Below are 17,563 nucleotides of genomic sequence, written 5' to 3' on the forward strand. Positions count from 1 at the left end.
CCCAAAATATTGATCTTTACCAACATTTTCATTAACATTAAACTTACAGATTTAGTCCTTTACAAAATATTCTATTTTTTTAAATTATGATAGATGACATATTTTTAGTTCAGTTTGTTGAGTACCTTATTTGAAAATTCCTGCAAAGACAATACAAAGTAGTTTGCGTTTAGTTTCTGTATATGCACTAATATAGTATGCAACTCTAGGAAAATAATGTTTGTGCAGAAGACTTCCATGAATAAAAGGCAGGCAACTCTTATAGAAATGTTCAATTGTTGCACCACAACACTGAAAATTGTGCTCCCCATACACTTCATTTCATTGAAACTATAGCCATTAGTTTATGCAAGACAACTCTCTTCTTTGTTGAATGTGTGTTTTCTCCTTTAGTTTTGTTTAATATGTCTGATTCCATCCTCAATCCCATAAGTAGCTGTTATCTAAAATTCAGAACAAACACTAAACTGATCAGTGTTTTCAGTATACCGTGTTTACATCAGATCCTCCTATGCATCAGTTTTCTACTGTTACATACAAATTAGCACAAACTTGATGGTTTAAGACAATCCACAATGATTATCTCAGTTTCTCTGGGTCAGGAGTCCCTCTACCAGTTAGCTGGGTCCTCTGCTCAGTGTCTTACAAGGCTGCAATCAATTGCCTGCCAACCTGCATTTTCATCTATAGGACTGATTAGGAAAGAATACTAGACTTATTTAGTTTATTGGCAGAATTCTTTTCCTTTTGGTTGTATAACTGAAGTCTGTTGTACGGAGGCCACCCTCAGGTATAAGATCCCTGGCATATGTCCCTCTTCATAGGTAGTTTATAGTGTTAATTGTTGCTTCTTAAATCTCAGATGGAAAATTATCTCTCCTCTGTGCTGAGTGGGTGTTATATAACTTAATTGAACCAAGGGGATCGTTTTGCATTATCTTTGCAATATTCTGTGAGCTAAAAGCAAAATCACAGACTTCACCTGCACTCAGTTGGGTGAGGTTGGGTCATACAAGTGCATAGTTTATTGTGGGACACCTTAAGGTGTAACTCACACATCGTGTTAAAGACTAAAAATTCAAATAAACCTTTCTCCCTGCATCCCTCCCTTCCTTCCAGCCTTTCTTCTTTTTTTCCCTTCATCTTTCATCTCAATTTTTTTCTCATGCACCATATTTTCTATATCTTATAAAATACACTTTCCAGAATCAGCACTCATAAACCACTTAGGCAGTGAATTTTAAAAGTAAATACCCTTTAGTACTCCTATTTTTGTTGTTGTTGTTAAAATTGTCATCTGTTGACTATAGCAGAATGAAATGAATTTTATTATCCTAAATTTAAGCGGAGTCTCACAAGTCTCACAAGTTAACCATTCATATGACAGAGAGGTGACAGAGCTAGGGATGTATCATAAGACTCTCCCATCCCAAACTAGGATTTTCATTATAATGTCTCAGGAAAAAGCACTGTAATTTTTACGGTTTCAACTGTAATCTCTCTTCATTGGCTTAATACCTTTTTTTTTTTGTTAATGGACATATGTTAAGAGAAAAATAATCTGTTTATTAATTTATTTGTGTTTCTTGGGATGTTTAACTTTCATCAAACAACAATATTAGTCATATGTTTTCTCTGCCTGAGAATGACATTACACAGAACTCTCCTTCAAGTTTCCTTTGAAATCATGCATATACTTGCCCGAGCTTTATTCAGTTTCAGACTTATTTGGTTATGTTCTTAAGTCAAACATTTCACAGATAAAATAATGCTTGGGCTTTTTCCATTTCTTGGTGTTCAATCTTGTCAAGCTAAGTTTTTTTTCCTATTATTTTTCTAATATTATGGTAAATATATTTATGTCTAGGACTAGTATTTTGATGCTAATTCAGAAAGCACAGATTGAAAGCAAATCTCTTAAAATTGGAAACTAAAATTTAAACCTCCATTAATGCAGAATCACTACTAATGCACTTTGAAATTATATACTAAACAAAAAATATGAAATATGTTTCTTGATCATAGCAAAATCATTGTGAGGAAACTAAATGGATTTATTTCTTCAGTAGAAGCAGAGTATCTGACATGCAATAAATATACAATAAATTCTTATTGAGTAATTGCATGTATAAACACTAAAAAGAATATCCAGTCATAATGGACATAGGTATTGAAATCTACTTCCTTTTTAATATTTATTTTATTCATATTTTATTAAGCCAACTAATATGAATAGATTATTATAAAATGATTCTTATACTTGTTATTGGTTATATTTAATATTGGCTTTTTGTAATAGGATATAATCTTTATATGTGAATTGAATGGGCTAGCTATGTTTATCAGTAGTTTGTATCCTTGATGAGGAGTATTATCCAAAAAGAAAATCCAGAGTCATTTCTTCCATCATTTAGAGTTTTATGATTAAAACTACCATTTGAAAAGGAAAAACCCCTATGGATATGTTAAGTTTTTGATATTTGTTATTGTTGTTCAGTTTCTCTGTCATGGCTGATTCTTTGCAACCCCTTGGACTGCAGCATGCCAGGCTTCCCTGTCTTTACCATTTCCCGGAGTTTGCTCAAACTCATGTCTGTTGGTTGGTGATGCATTCCAACCATCTTGTCCTCTATTGTCCCCCTCTCCTGCTGCTTTCAATCTTTCCCAGCATCAGGGTCATTTCAGATGAGTCACTGTTCACATCAGGTGGCCAAAGTATTGAAGCTTCAACTTCAACATCAGGCCTTCAAATGATTATTCAGGGTTGATTTCCTTTAGCATTGACTGGCTTGATCTCTTTGCTGTTCAGGGGACTCTCAAGAGTCTTAACCAGCACTGCAGTTAGAAACCATCAGTTCTTCAGTGATCAGCCATCTTAATGGACCAACTTTCTCATCCATACGTGACTATTGGCAAAAATCGATAGCTCTGACTATATGGAACTTTGTCAGCAAAGTAATGTCTCTGTTTGTTAATATGCTGTCTAGGTTTGTCACAGCTTTTCTCCCAAGGAGCAATCATCTTTTAATTCCATGGCTGCAGTCTCCATTTACACTGATTTTGGAGCCCAAGAAAATAAAGTCTGTCATTGTTTCCATTGTTTCCCCATCTATTGGCCATGATGTGATGGGACTGGATGCCATTATCTTAGTTTTCTGAATGTTGAGTTTTAAGTCAACTTTTTCACTCTCCTCTTTCACCTTTATCAAGAGGCCCTTCAGTTCCTCTTTGCTTTCTACCATTTGGGTGGTGTCATCTGCATTCAATTCAGTTCTGTCTCTCAGTTGTGTCTGACTCCTTGTGACCCCATGGTCTGCAGCAAGCCAGTCTTCCCTGTTCAACACCAACTCTGAGTTTACTCAAACTCATGCCCATTGAGTCGGTGATGCCATCCTACCATCTCATCCTTTGTCATCCCCTTCTCCTCCTGCCTTCAATCTTTCCCAGCATCAGGATCTTTTCCAATGAGTCAGTTCTTCACATCAAGTGGTCAAAATATTGGAGTTTCAGCTTCAGCATCAGTCCTTCCAATGAATATTCAGGACTGATTTCCTTTAGAATGGACTGGTTGGATCTCCTTGCAGGCCAAGGGACTCTCAAGAGTCTTCTCCAACACCACAGTTCAAAAGTACCAATTCTTTGGCACTCTCCTCTTTTTCACTTTCTATTTTTCTTTCACATTCTCTTTTACTTGCCTCTTTTACTTTTTCTTCTTCACTCTCCTCTTTCACTTTCATCAAGAGACTCTTTAGTTTTTCTCTGCTTTCCATCATAAGGGCTGTGTCATCTGTATATTTGAGATTATTGATATTTCTCTCAGCAATCTTCATTGCTGAGATGGAATGCTTCCTAAGGCTCAGCTTGTGCTTTATCCAGCCTAGCATTTCACATGATGCGTTCTGCATACATGTTAAATAAGCAGGGTGATAATATATAACATCGACTTACTCCTTTCCCAGTTTGAAACCAGTGCTATGTCCGGTTCTGTTACTTCTTGACCAGCAGCCTGATTTCTCAGGAGGCAGGCCAGGTAGTCTGGTATCTCCATCTCTTTCAGAATTTTCCAGTTTGTTGTGATTCACACATCAAAGGCTTTAGTGTAGTCAATGAAGTAGACGTAGATTTTTTTTTTCTGGAATTTCTCATTTTCTATGATACAAGAGATGTAGGCAATTTGATCTCTGGTTCCTCTGCCTTTTCTAAATCCAGTTTGAACATCTGGAAGTTCAGGGTTCACATACTGTTGAAGCCTCACTTGAAGAATTTTGAGCATTACTTTGCTAGCATGTGAAATGAGTGCAATTGTGTGGAAGTTTGAACATTATTTAGTATTGCCTTTCTTTGGGAGTAGAATGAAAACTGACCTTTTCCAGTCCTGTGGCCATTGCTGAGTTTTCCAAATTGCTGGCATATTGAGTGCAGCACTTTCACAGCATCATCTTTTAGGATTTGAAATAGCTCAACTGGAATTCCATCACTTCCACTAGCTTTGTTCATAAAGATGCTTCCTAAGGCCCACTTGACTTCATACTCTAGAATGTCTGGCTCTAGGTGAGTGATCACACCATAGTGGTTATCTGGGTCATGAAGAGCTTACTTGTATAGCTCTTCTGTGTATTGTTGCCACCTCCTCTTAATATCTTCTGCATCTGTTAGGTCCATACCATTTCTGTCATTTATTGTGCCCACATTTGCATGAAATATTCTCTTGGTATCTCTAATTTTCTTGAAGAGATCTCTAGTCTTTCCCATTCTATTGTCTTCCTCTATTTCTTTGCATTGATCACTGAGGAAGGCTTTCTTATCTCTCCTTGGTAGTCTTTGGAATCCTGTATTCAGCTGGGTATATTTTTCCTTTCTTCCTATGCCTTTCACTTTTCTTTTCCCCTCTGCTATTTGTAAGGCCTCCTCAAACAATCATTTTGCCTTTTTGAATTTCTTTTTTTGGAGCTAGATTTTAATCACCACCTCCTGTACAATGTCGTGAATATTTGTCCATAGTCCTTCAGGCACTCTATCAGATTCCCTAGATCTATCTATCACTTCCACTGTGTAACTGTAAGGGATCTTTTTTAGGTCTTTATTCCACTTCATTTTCCCAACCCAGGAACAACTCAGATCTCCTGCATTACAGGTCGATTCTTTACCAGCTGAGCTATGAGAGAAGCCCTCTTTATTGTTAAGATCTATTAAAGTTTGTAGAAGAAGAATATCTCAACTGAGATTTTTCTTGTTTGTATCATATGGTTTTAGGAAATGTATTTTGAGTGAAACTATTCTCATTTAATATTTACGACTTTTGAGTTATATTTAAAATGTTAAAACTCTGATGCAACACATCTCCTGTGAACAGTTACACTGTCACTGAAATAAGTTCTTATGGATTTCTTCTCTTCCTCACTTTTTAAACTATTTTTTATCAACTTCGATTCCGTTAGATTGAGAGTGTATATATGCATATTGAATTGTGTCAGACGGGGTGAGGAAGGGAGTTAGGGAGGGAGTGTATCTATATGTATATATGAATTAAATGCACATATATATATTATGAATGCACACAGAAAGAGTACACACAGATATACATTTAAAAGTGAAAACAGAATGCTGTATAGCATTCATGTATATATGTATAAAGTAGAGAAAAGAACCCCAATGCAAGGCAGATGTAGATTTGATCCCTGGGTCAGGAAGATCCCCTGGAGTAGGAAATGGCAACCCACTCCAGTATTTTTGTGGGCTACAGTCTATGGATTCTCAAAGAGACTGAAGTGATAGCATGTGCGCACATGCTCAAGCGTGCACACACACCCCCACACATATGTATTATGAATGCACATATATGTAGATATATACACACATATATATTTATGTATTATGAATGCACACATAGGGAGTGAACACAAACAAATATACATTTTAAAGTGAACAGCAATAGAGATAAACTTAGACACTGTGGCACGTCAGACTGTAAGCTCCATCAAAGATTTGGTAAGTCTGGTTAGTTTGGGCCAGGTTGGAGAGGTACCTTAGCTCTCACAGTGCCTCACAGTGTATGTTAGCTCTCACAGTGCCTGATGAAAACACAGGTAACTTTGCTGTCCGGGGCAATCTGGCCATTTCTGTCCTTGCAACAGAATTAAGCTAATGAATAAAAAGATATATGTAAGATAAATGTTTATATATATATATATAGTATAAATATAAATACAGTATAAAGTTAACTTAAGTAAATATTTATTTACATAGTTTTTATGAATAATGGTGTAATATGAAGCACAAGCTGGAATCAAGATTGTTGGGCGAAATATCAATAATCTCAGATATGCAGATAACACTACCCTTATGGCAGAAAGTGAAGAGGAACTCAAAAGCCTCTTGATGAAAGTGAAAGAGGAGAGTGAAAAGGTTGGCTTGAAGCTCAACATTCAGAAAACAAAGATCATGGCATCTGGTCCCATCACTTCATGGGAAATAGATGGAAAAACAGTGGAAACAGTGTCAGACTTTATTTTTGGGGGCTCCAAAATCACTGCAGATGCTGATTTCAGCCATGAAATTAAAAGATGCTGACTCCTTGGAAGCAAAGTTATGACAAACCTAGATAGTATATTAAAAAGCAGAGACATTACTTTGCCAACCAAGGTCCGTCTAGTCAAGGCAATGGTTTTTCCCGTGGTCATGTATAATGTGAGTGAGAGTTGGACTGTGAAGAAAGTTGATCGCTGAAGAATTGATGCTTTTGAACTGTGGTGTTGGAGAAGACTCTTGAGAGTCCCTTGTACCGCAAGGAGATCCAACCAGTCCTTTCTAAAGGAGATCGATCCTGGGTGTTCATTGGAAGGACTGATGCTAAAGCTGAAACTCCAATACTTTGGCCACCTCATGCGACGAGTTGACTCACTGGAAAAGACTCTGATGCTGGGAAAGGTTGGGGGCGGGAGGAGAAGGGGACGACCGAGGATGAGATGGCTGGATGGCATCACCGACTCTGTGGACATGAGTTTGAGTGAACTCCGGGAGTTGGAGATGGAGAGGGAGGCCTGGAGTGCTGTGATTCATGGGGTCGCGGAGAGTCAGACACGACTGAGCGACTGAACTGAACTGAACTGATGAATATAAATATTTGAATATATTTTATTCTTCAAAAATAAAATATATTTTCTACTTTGCATATATACTTTTATAAGGATAGTATATTTTATAAATGTGACATGCATATGTGCATGTTTAGTTGCTCAATTGTGTCTGACTCTTTGAGACCCCATGGACTATATATTGCACCAGACTCCTCTATCCATTGGATTCTCTAGGCAAAAATACAATAGTAGTTAGCTATTCCCTTTCTCAGGGGATCTTCCCAACCCAGAGATCGAACCCAGGTCTCTTGCATTGCAGGCAGATTCTGTACTGTCTGAGCCACCAGGGTAGTCCTAAACATAAATATATTAATATATATTTAATAAAATATATTAAAACTATAGGAAGAGATAAATAGAAAAAGAGAACAGATCATAAAAGCTCTGAAATTTTATTGTTTGAAAGTGCATATTACAAAGAAAAAAGATAAAGATTGATTCATCAGGTCATGCTTATGAGCGATAACTGTTTTCTGTAGCAATGAAAACCTTGTTTATTCCCACAACAGTGAAGTAGAAGAAAGATTTTCAACCAATCAGTTAAGGAAATTCATATATGATGTGGTGCGATGTGGTGATTTTGGAAAGGTTTGTATTTTAAATTTCATAGTTAAGGCTGCTTTGAAAGAGAGTTTGCATATTCTAGGAGGCAATTGTATAAATTTCCTATAAGCAGTATAAAAGTGACAAGTTTTGTTGTCAGTGATAGCAAAGTACCAAAGTTGACTGAACAGACTGTTGAAGGGTGAAATGCTCATGTTCCACCCTCAGCTCCCTGGGAGCTTCCAGCTTGCTTCCTGACACAATGCTGATGTTGGATTTCTCTTCATGGTGTAGGTATACACTTTGACACATAAAAGAAATTAGTGGTTTTTCATGTAGCATTAAGGGCAGAGCCTTAAAGAAAGGAGTTAACATTTTCAAAAATGTACCAGAGGGAAAACTGCTGTTAACCTTGGTTGCTTTTGCCATGTGTCACCACAACCAAGCCAGACTCCAGAGGGCAGGGATCAGCAGCTAAAGAGTAGAGCATTGTGTACTGACAGACTTTGCATTTGTACTTTAAAGTGTAAGGCCTTTTATGTAGTCTCCCTCCAAGAGATGAACAGTAATCTACCTTCAAGTTACTAGATACCATCAAGGGTGCTTTCAGCAAGGATTGTTGAAATAGTTGTGCTTTCCTTGTCAAGTTCTTCTGCAGGTGTGTTCAGTTCAGTTCAGTCGCTCAGTCGTGTCCGACTCTTTGTGACCCCATGAATCACAGCACCCCAAGCCTCCCTGTCCATCACCAACTCCCGGAGTTCACTCAAATTCACATCCATCGAGTCAGTGATGCCATCAGGCCATCTCATTCTCTGTCGTCCCCTTCTCCTCCTGCCCCCAATCCCTCCCAGCATCAGTCTTTTCCAATGAGTCAACTCTTTGCATGAGGTGGCCAAAGTATTGGAATTTCAGCTTTAGCATCAGTCCTTCCAATGAACACCCAGGATTGATCTCCTTTAGAATGGACTGGTTGGATCTCCTTGCAGTCCAAGAGACTCTCAAGAGTCTTCTCCAACACCACAGTTCAAAAGCATCAATTCTTCAGCGATCAGCTTTCTTCACAGTCCAACTCTCATATCCATACATGACCACTGGAAAAACCATAGCCTTGACTAGATGGACCTTTGTTGGCAAAGTAATGTCTCTGCTTTATAATATGAAGGTGTGTTACCAGAATGCAATTGTTTGTTTCATATAACCTTGCTCCAGTTTCTGAATGTAAGATTCATAGAAGCAGGGATATGCATTGTTTTTAATTGATAAGTTCCACCTGTCTATAAGAGTGAGTGGTACCTCATAGACCCTCCATAAATCCTTGTTGAATAATTGAATTTCTGAGAATATTCAATGCCAGAGAAATGAATATGAATTTTATCTGATAGCTTTATCATACAAATGATGTGAAACTCAAAATAAATATATTGTCTTTAGTAATAATAGTAAAATATTCCAAAGACTACAGAAAATATATAGTAAATATCATGAAACTGAAACCACTTATGTGTAAGATTATAACATAATTGGAAAGCGTGCTTTTCCCCCCAATATTATTGACAATAGAATAGTACAGATAACCCTTGGACAACATGGGTTTGTACAGCACAGATTCACTTTTATGTGGTTTTATTTTTCAATAAAATTAGCACCTATAATTTTATTTTACAATCTTTAAGTGTGGGGGGAAATTTGTGTTTGATTAGGGAATCACAATGTGTATGTGTGCTAAGTTGCTTCACTCGTGTCCAACTCTTTGTGATCCTGTGGACTGTAGCCCACCAGGCTCTTCTGTCCATGGGATTCTCCAGGCAAGAATACTAGATTGCTTTGCCATGACCTCCTCAAGGGTATCTCCAATCCAGGGATTGAACCCATGTCTTTTATGTCTCCTGCATTGGCAGGTGGGTTCTTTCCCACCAGCACTAGCTGGGAAGCCCAGGAATCACAATACATGGACTGAGAGCAACCTAGAGTCTTGATTCTATCCAAACTGTTTTAGCTTCCTGCTTTTGGGTAAGTCATTTGATGCAGAGATATTTGGATTTTTGGTTGGAGGAAGGGGGATGATTGGTGCCCCTAACCCCTGAGTTGTTCAAGGATCAACTGTGTTTTGAAATCACTATTGCAAAACCATGTCTTTATTAACTATAACAGTGTTGAATACGGTAGTCAATCATCTCCAAAAAAAACAAGTACGATGACATTATTTATAGGTCACTTACATTTCTTTTTAGAATCGAGCGTGGTCTAGGTTGACAGAGCATAGCATTACTGACCAAGGAGATCAGGAGGGAAATTTTCACTCAAGGAACAAGGCAGTGTTAAACACGGAATTTATAATAAAAGTACAATACCATGTTAGAGTGTTGTTTGAAGGCACCTGTAAGAATTTTGCCTGCAATTCTAGAGAGTGTAAAACTAGTAAAGAAAATGAATTTGCTTTTTTTTAAAGTTTTTTTCTAATATCCTTTAGATATTTAAGTGTTTTCCCTTTATTTTTAAATTTAAACACTATTTTGTGCTTCTTAATGTTGTAACATTTCTTTAGAAAAAGAAAGAGGAATTGAAGCCATTATTTGCACAAATCTTATATATACTTCAGGTTTGGGGAGAGGCATGCAGTATTTCTCCTTAGTATACAGGAAAGAAATGCAGCAAGCTAATCTGGGCCTCCATGTAGTTTGAAAGGAGAAAACCATGTGCTCTCTTGAACATTTTTTTGTCCTTTTTTTGTAACGAAATGAGCAAAAATTTCAAACTTCACCACCACTTCAGCCACTCATGAGTTTGTAACCTTGAGCCTGTGAGCATATCCTTTCCTCCACCGAGTAGAGACAGTAATGCCTACCTTAGAGGTTTCACTCAAGATGAGTTGAGAAAATGTATGTTTAACCACTTTGAAGACTTCATAGATACTGAGTCAAAAACACTCATGTTAAGCTTTGTGGAGTGCTCATTCTGAGGTATTTTTCTAAGCATGTATTTATAGCCATTTACCTAATCCTCCAAATAAATTTATGAGGTAGGCACTATTATATCTCCATGTTAATAATGAGGTGAGACAGCGATGCTGTTTCATTTGTGCAGTCATAACTGGGAAGTTGAAGAACCTGAATTTAAAAAGAAGCCCCACTCTAATCAACTGCTCTTAAAATGACTAGTATTTGCCAATTTTATTTTTTCCTTTCCTACAATAAACATGTATCATTATAGCTGCTTGATAATTAATGATTGGCTCTATCTTTGCCTGCTACTGCTACTGCTAAGTCACTTCAGTCGTGTCCGACTCTGTGTGACCCCATAGATGGCAGCCCACCAGGCTCCTCCATCCCTGGGATTCTCCAGGCAAGAACAATGGAGTGGGTTGCCATTTCCTTCTCCAATGTGTGAAAATGAAAAGGGAAAGTGAAGTCACTCAGTCATGTCTGACTCGTAGCGACCCCACGGACTGCAGCCTACCAGGCTCCTCCGTCCATGGGATTTTCTAGGCAAGAGTACTGGAGTGGCTTGCCATTATCTTTGCCTGCTACTAAGTCACTTCAGTCGTGTCCGACTCTGTGCAACCCCATAGATGGAAGCCCACCAGGCTCCCCCATCCCTGGGATTCTCCAGGCAAGAACACTGGAGTGGGCTGCCATTTCCTTCTCCAATGTGTGAAAGTGAAAAGTGAAAGTGAAGTCGCTCAGTCATGTCCGACCCGTAGCGACCCCACAGACTACAGCCAACCAGGCTCCTCCATCCATGGGATTTTCTAGGCAAGAGTACTGGAGTGGCTTGCCATTATCTTTGCCTAGAAGTTATAAAAGTAGAAGCTGAGTTCTTTACCAGTTAGAGGGGGAAAATATGTGAGGGTTAGATAAAAAGAACACTCTTTATATTAAGATGAAGAAACACAAGAAGAATAGATTCCATTTTAGAAGGTCTGTGATCTAGTTCTGTGACTTGAAATTTATGGACCACGGATTCCATGATTATGGGCTTCCCTGGTGGCTCAGATGGTAAAGCATCTGTCCACAATGTGGGAGACCCAGGTTTGGTCCCTGAGTTGGGAAGATACCCTGGAGAAGGAAATTGCAGCCCACTGCAGTATTCTTGCCTGGAGAATCCCATGGATGGAGGAGCCTGGTAGGCTACAGTCCATGGGGTCACAAAGAGTCGGACATGAGTGAGCAACTTCACTTTCACTTTCATTCCATGAATAAAAATTGTTTGAGCTTGTAATTATGATCTCATTTTAAATAAATTACATATTTTGCATGCTATTGTGCAAATAAACCTTATAAAATAAAAAAATTAAAGCAGAAATACAAATTTAGCAAAATATATGCAAAAGTAAAATTCAAATTATTTCCTTTGTGCATTCTGAAGGACCTTAACCATGAGTAGTTTAGTAGAGAGAATCCCTGGCAGGAGTTGTTAACTGAAGGACCTTAGAAGACAGTATGACCTGCCAGAAACTTTTAGTCTATAAAAAGTTTTGGGCAACCATCTACACACTCACATGGAAACAGTCTCACATGGAAATTTGAAATTTACTGTGGAAAACAGAAATTTATCATGTTCTGGAAAATCAGAAGACTCAGTAACACTGGATTACATTCCCACATGTTTCTCCAGAAAAACCCTGCACTTTACAATTTATCATAGCCTCAATGGTCTCTCTTGCCCCTTGAGGCTAATTCACTTTTTCTTTTCTGATGGAGATAGAAGACTGGCCCATCTGCTCACAGGCCACTAACTCCTCATTCAATTTATTTATTTACTGAGAGATTGCAAAGAAAAACAAAATAATTAAAATGAAATTAATGCAAATGCTTCCAAAGACAGATTTGGTAAAAACTGATGGCTTAGTCTTATATGACATGGTTAAGTCAATCTCTTGTCACTCTGCTGCTCCTGCTAAGTCACTTCAGTAGTGTCCGACTCTGTGTGACCCCATAGACAGAAGCCCACCAGGCTCCCCCTTCCCTGGGATTCTCCAGGCAAGAACACTGGAGTGGGTTGCCATTTCCTTCTCCAATGTGTAAAAGTGAAAAGTGAAAGTGAAGTCGCTCAGTCCTGTCTGACCCTTAGCGACCCCACGGACTGCAGCCTACCAGGCTCCTCCGTCCATGGGATTTTCTAGGCAAGAGTACTGGAGTGGCTTGCCATTGCCTTCTCCGGCCTGTCACTCTACTAAAAATGAATTTCTGTTTTGATGATGGGTTTTTCTATGTAATTCTATAAGACAAATGGCTATTGAAATTTTATGTAGGATACAAACAACTTAGTATCTTAAGTTATTGCAAAAACTTAGATGTTATAATTGAACTGTTCTATACATAAGATAAATTCAGTGACTTAAACTGATGGCATTTGACTCACTCACAGGGTCTCAATTTTAAAGATGTTCTAACGTCATCATTGCAGCCATGAAATTAAAAGACGCTTACTCCTTGGAAGGGAAGTTATGAGCAACCTAGATAGCATATTAAAAAGCAGAGACATTACTTTGCCAACAAAGTTCCATCTAGTCAAGGCTATGGTTTTTCCCGTGGTCATGTATGGATGTGAGAGTTGGACTGTGAAGAAAGCTGAGCGCCGAAGAATTGATGCTTTTGAACTGTGGTGCTAGAGAAGACTCGAGAGTCCCTTGGACTGCAAGGAGATCCAACCAGTCCATTCTAAAGGGGATCAATCCTGGGTGTTCATTGGAAGGACTGATGCTAAAGCTGAAACTCCAATACTTTGGCCACCTCATGCGATGAGTTGACTCACTGGAAAAGACTCTGATGCTGGGAGGGATTGGGAGCAGGAGGAGAAGGGGACGACAGAGAATGAGATGGCTGGATGGCATCACCGACTCTGTGGACATGAGTTTGAGTGAACTCCGGGAGTTGGTGATGGACAGGGAGGCTTGGCATGCTGTGATTCATGCATGGGGTCACAAAGAGTCGGACACGACTGAGCAACTGAACTGAACTGAACTGAATGTCATCAGTATGTTAACATCTCAACTTACTTGCTTACAAAGTAAATAGCAGAATGGATGTCTTTTCTTAGAGATTGCTCATCTGTAAGCTCATGTAGATGAGTTCTAGTACATTAAACAGTTATGCTACTTTGATAATGGATGTTGTGGCACAGGTAATTAACTATGAAGTCATTAAGACTTTTCTGTGCTGTGACAGGTATGTTTACCTATAACAGATTTATGAACTTGTCAAATATTTCTTTTCCCCTCTTTCTATTTCAGATCAGCCTTGAGTGGAATTTGACAAAAGATGTTCCAACAGTTTTCTCTCTGGAAATGGTTCGCTTCAGGGATTATCCTTGGTTGTCTCTTCACAGTGTGCTTGGGCCAATATGATGATGGTAAGTGTGCTTTTACTCTGACCTTTAGCATTAGCCAGGATTTCTATGGAAAATGTAGCACATCATAGAAATGAATAATACTAATTTGTAGTTCATTTTTAAAAGTTTGCGACTCCTTGCAATAATTTACTTAAATAATCTTACAAAAGTAACATCTGATGCACTTTGTTTCTCAATAAGGATTGCAATATGGTAGAAAATCCCAGTGTTAAACTGCTGTTTGAACACTTACATGTTCTCACTAAAATAATGCTTAACTGTTATAAACAATGTGAAATTCTATTTGCTAACAATTATAAAAACACAAACAGTAGCCTTGGATAAAATTAGGAATATGAAAAATACCAAAATTCCCTATGAGAAGAGATCTCCGAAGGGGTCAAAGGTGGATGGCATAAGTGATTTTAGTGTTAGTACTTAAATTGGGGGGTTTCATGCCTTCACTATTTTATTTGGAAAGAGTGAAAAAGTGTAAAAGACTTGGCGTTAGACTTTGAGTCATTCCCTAATAGTAACTCAGTCACCTGATAAAAGTACATTAATCATCAAGTTCTATGGAACCATTTAACTTGTTATATCTGCAATGGCCCAAATGTGCCTGTCTTAGATATTTCAATATTGAAGGCATCTGTCTTTGAATACTACTTAATGGGAATGTGGATCTCTCTATTTAACAGAAGAAAAGTGGATAAAGTTTCCCACCCTAGAAGTTCGCTATTCAAGAAAACTGTTTTTTCTATTGTTATTATTATGCTTATTATATTTACTAGTCATTTGTTGTTGTCATGTTACCTATTTGCTCTTAGATACATCAAAGATTGTGAATTTTGTATACTTTTTGTGAGCTTTGCTTGCCTTAATTAAATAATCTGATGATAGATGAATGAATTTGACTTTATCCTCCATACGGTGTTCAAATTGTATATGTATTAAAGCAGTCTCGGTCTTGCATAGTTAGAAGATCATGCCTGCATAGGGATTTGCAGAATAATTCACAGTATCAACTATTTTCATAAAGTCAACAGCCTAATCCCTTGGAAAATTCAGCTAATTAGCACAGTGCTTACTCCAAGTACATCTGAATTTAATGTCCCTGTCATGGCCATTTATAAGGATTGTGAGTCTCCAGTCTAAAAACGAAGTTAAAAGTGTAGTGAGAAATAAATAATGTAATTGCTACTTTAAAACAAAAATAAATATCAATGAAACTTAAAAATGCATGACTTTAAAGTAAAATAATACATTTTAATTTATGCCCCAAGAATAGATGACAAATCAGTGTGTTAATATTTCTTCATGCCATACGGCATTCTTTATTCATCTTTAGTGTTTACACTGAGATGGAAGGACTGTCATTGTTCACATTAGACCCTGTACTTTTTAGCAATGTAACAGGTTATCGGAGGAAATCATCCCTGGTTTAACCTGTAATGCTATAAATTAGCTTCTTTAATAAGTTCATTTCAGCTCTTTGTCTCTCTAAATGTGCTTATATTGATAGCCTCCAAAATAAGATCATCAGGTCACCGCTGACCATGAAGTAACTTTCTGAAGAAGAGTATAGCTTCACACCTGCCAAGTTACATTTCACAATAAGGCTGCCCCCTCACTGCACTCATGGAAAACCTCCCAGCCACAATTAGAAAGCCTTTTTAGTTTTTTCCTCCTGGAGGTAATTTGCTCAACACCTAGAAAGACTGAAGGACCAGAACTGTGGCAAAGAAACAAAAATTTGGTATAGTTTTTTTTATAAAGGTTTCTCAACTTTATGAGATTTTCAGCATTCCTTCCATACTTGCATCCTCTGATGCCCCCCCAGAAGTAATAACACATTCCTGTAGGTCACCCACTTCTCTCTGGTCTCCCTCAGTAAGGGACTCTGACATCACCTTTATTTTATTGTTCATGAAAATGGTTTTCACATCTGTTTTTAAAATCCCTAGTAAAGTTTGAGACCATATTATGCAGGAATGAAATCAGGAGTAAACAAAGCATGGCTAATGCACAAAATAACACAACTGAAATATGTGATATTGATTTCTTGAGCCAATTTTTCTTATCCAAATGCTAGAGGATGCAGGTATGGGTTAGACTGAAGGAAGATGTAGTGACAATCCTAATCATGACAGAAATATGTGAAAAAAAGTTTGAGAGGTTTACTGGTTGGAGTAACCCATCTGATAGTTGACACCTGACTTCTATACATAGTTCGGATCTAAGATAGAGAAATATGAAGGTGGAAAAATTTTAAATACCCTAAGGCTATTAGTATAGAAGTTTATGTTTTTCTTATGTTAAAGAATAGAATTCTCCTGGACTTTCAAATAAAAGGTTCAGTTCAGTTCAGTTCAGTCACTCAGTCGTGTCCGACTCTTTGCAACCCCATGAATCACAGCACGCCAGGCCTCCCTGTCCATCACCAACTCCCGGAGTTCACTCAATCTCACGGCCATCGAGTCGGTGATGCCATCCAGCCATCTCATTCTCTGTCGTCCCCTTCTCCTCCTGCCCCCAATCCCTCCCAGCATCAGAGTCTTTTCCAGTGAGTCAACTTGTCGCATGAGGTGGCCAAAGTATTGCAGTTTCAGCTTTAGCATCAGTGAAAAGTGAAAGTGAAAGTCACTCAGTCGTGTCCGACTCTTTGTGACCCCAGGGACTATACAGTCCGTGGAATTCTCCAGGCTAGGATACTGGAGTGGGTAGCCTTTCCCTTCTCCAGGGGATCTTCCCAACCCAGGAATTGAACCCAGGTCTCCTGCATTGTGGGCATCTTTTTTACCAGCTGAGCCACAAGGGAAGCCCTTAGCATCAGTCCTTCCAATGAACACCCAGGATTGATCTCCTTTAGAATGGATTGGCTGGATCTCCTTGCAGTCCAAGAGACTCTGTGTATATTCTGTGTATTTCCTTACTTAGGCATATGGAAGTTGGAAGGGAAAAAATACTGTTTATTCGAGAAATATTTTATCATGAAATGGAATATTCTAGTATTACCCACATGTGTGAATCAGCTTCTAAGAAAACTTTACTGCATAATAGTTATTTTCTAATTTTTTTTACTTAGATTGAACCAAATTTTGAGTCTTTCAATATTTCTCAAATTGTTAGGGGAAGTTTTTAGATTCAATAATAAAATTTGCAGATGACCTATTTGTAATGAAGATTTCATTTGTTTGATAACTGCAGATTTAAGAAAGAATAAACATATAATTGAGATTGATAGTATTAAATTTTAAAAGCCAGAATTTAGCTAGCCCTTGAATATTGGAAAACATAATTGATTTATAGTTTTAGTAGCTACTCTAGCCCAATATGAAAGTATTAGGATTGTTATTTTAGCATACAGTTTAATTCATTACCAATCCTGACAGTTTTATTGAAATAGGAACATGTGCTGTGATTCCACTGAGTGTGGGGAGCCTGCACAGGAGATGCCATTGGAAGCAGAGGAGGCAGGGCTATCTGCTAAATTATGTATTATGTGGAATAAAAGATATTAAGACCATATTCCTTATTCTACCATATTACTCACA

The 17,563-nt window shown here is 38.0% G+C and overlaps 1 protein-coding gene across 16 annotated transcripts in view; it reads left to right on the forward strand.

The window, feature by feature from the left end:
* Positions 1-13,908: 13,908 nt before the first annotated feature.
* PCDH15 (protocadherin related 15) overlaps positions 13,909-17,563 on the forward strand; it is an 870,688-nt gene continuing 867,033 nt past the window's right edge. For 12 of the 16 annotated variants that reach the window (XM_088842500.1, XM_088842496.1, XM_088842498.1 and 9 more), the window contains exon 1: positions 13,909-14,030. In XM_088842500.1, coding sequence (XP_088698626.1) covers positions 13,940-14,030 — 91 coding nt within the window. In that variant the 5' untranslated portion in view covers positions 13,909-13,939. The remainder of the gene's footprint in view (positions 14,031-17,563) is intronic. The other 4 variants (XM_088842501.1, XM_055425191.2, XM_088842492.1 and 1 more) reach the window with 1 other exon arrangement.

The sequence above is a fragment of the Moschus berezovskii genome, chromosome 12, assembly GCF_049115385.1.
Source record: "Moschus berezovskii isolate FMDL1 chromosome 12, NW_MosBer_1.0, whole genome shotgun sequence".
NCBI classification, from domain to species: domain Eukaryota; kingdom Metazoa; phylum Chordata; class Mammalia; order Artiodactyla; family Moschidae; genus Moschus; species Moschus berezovskii.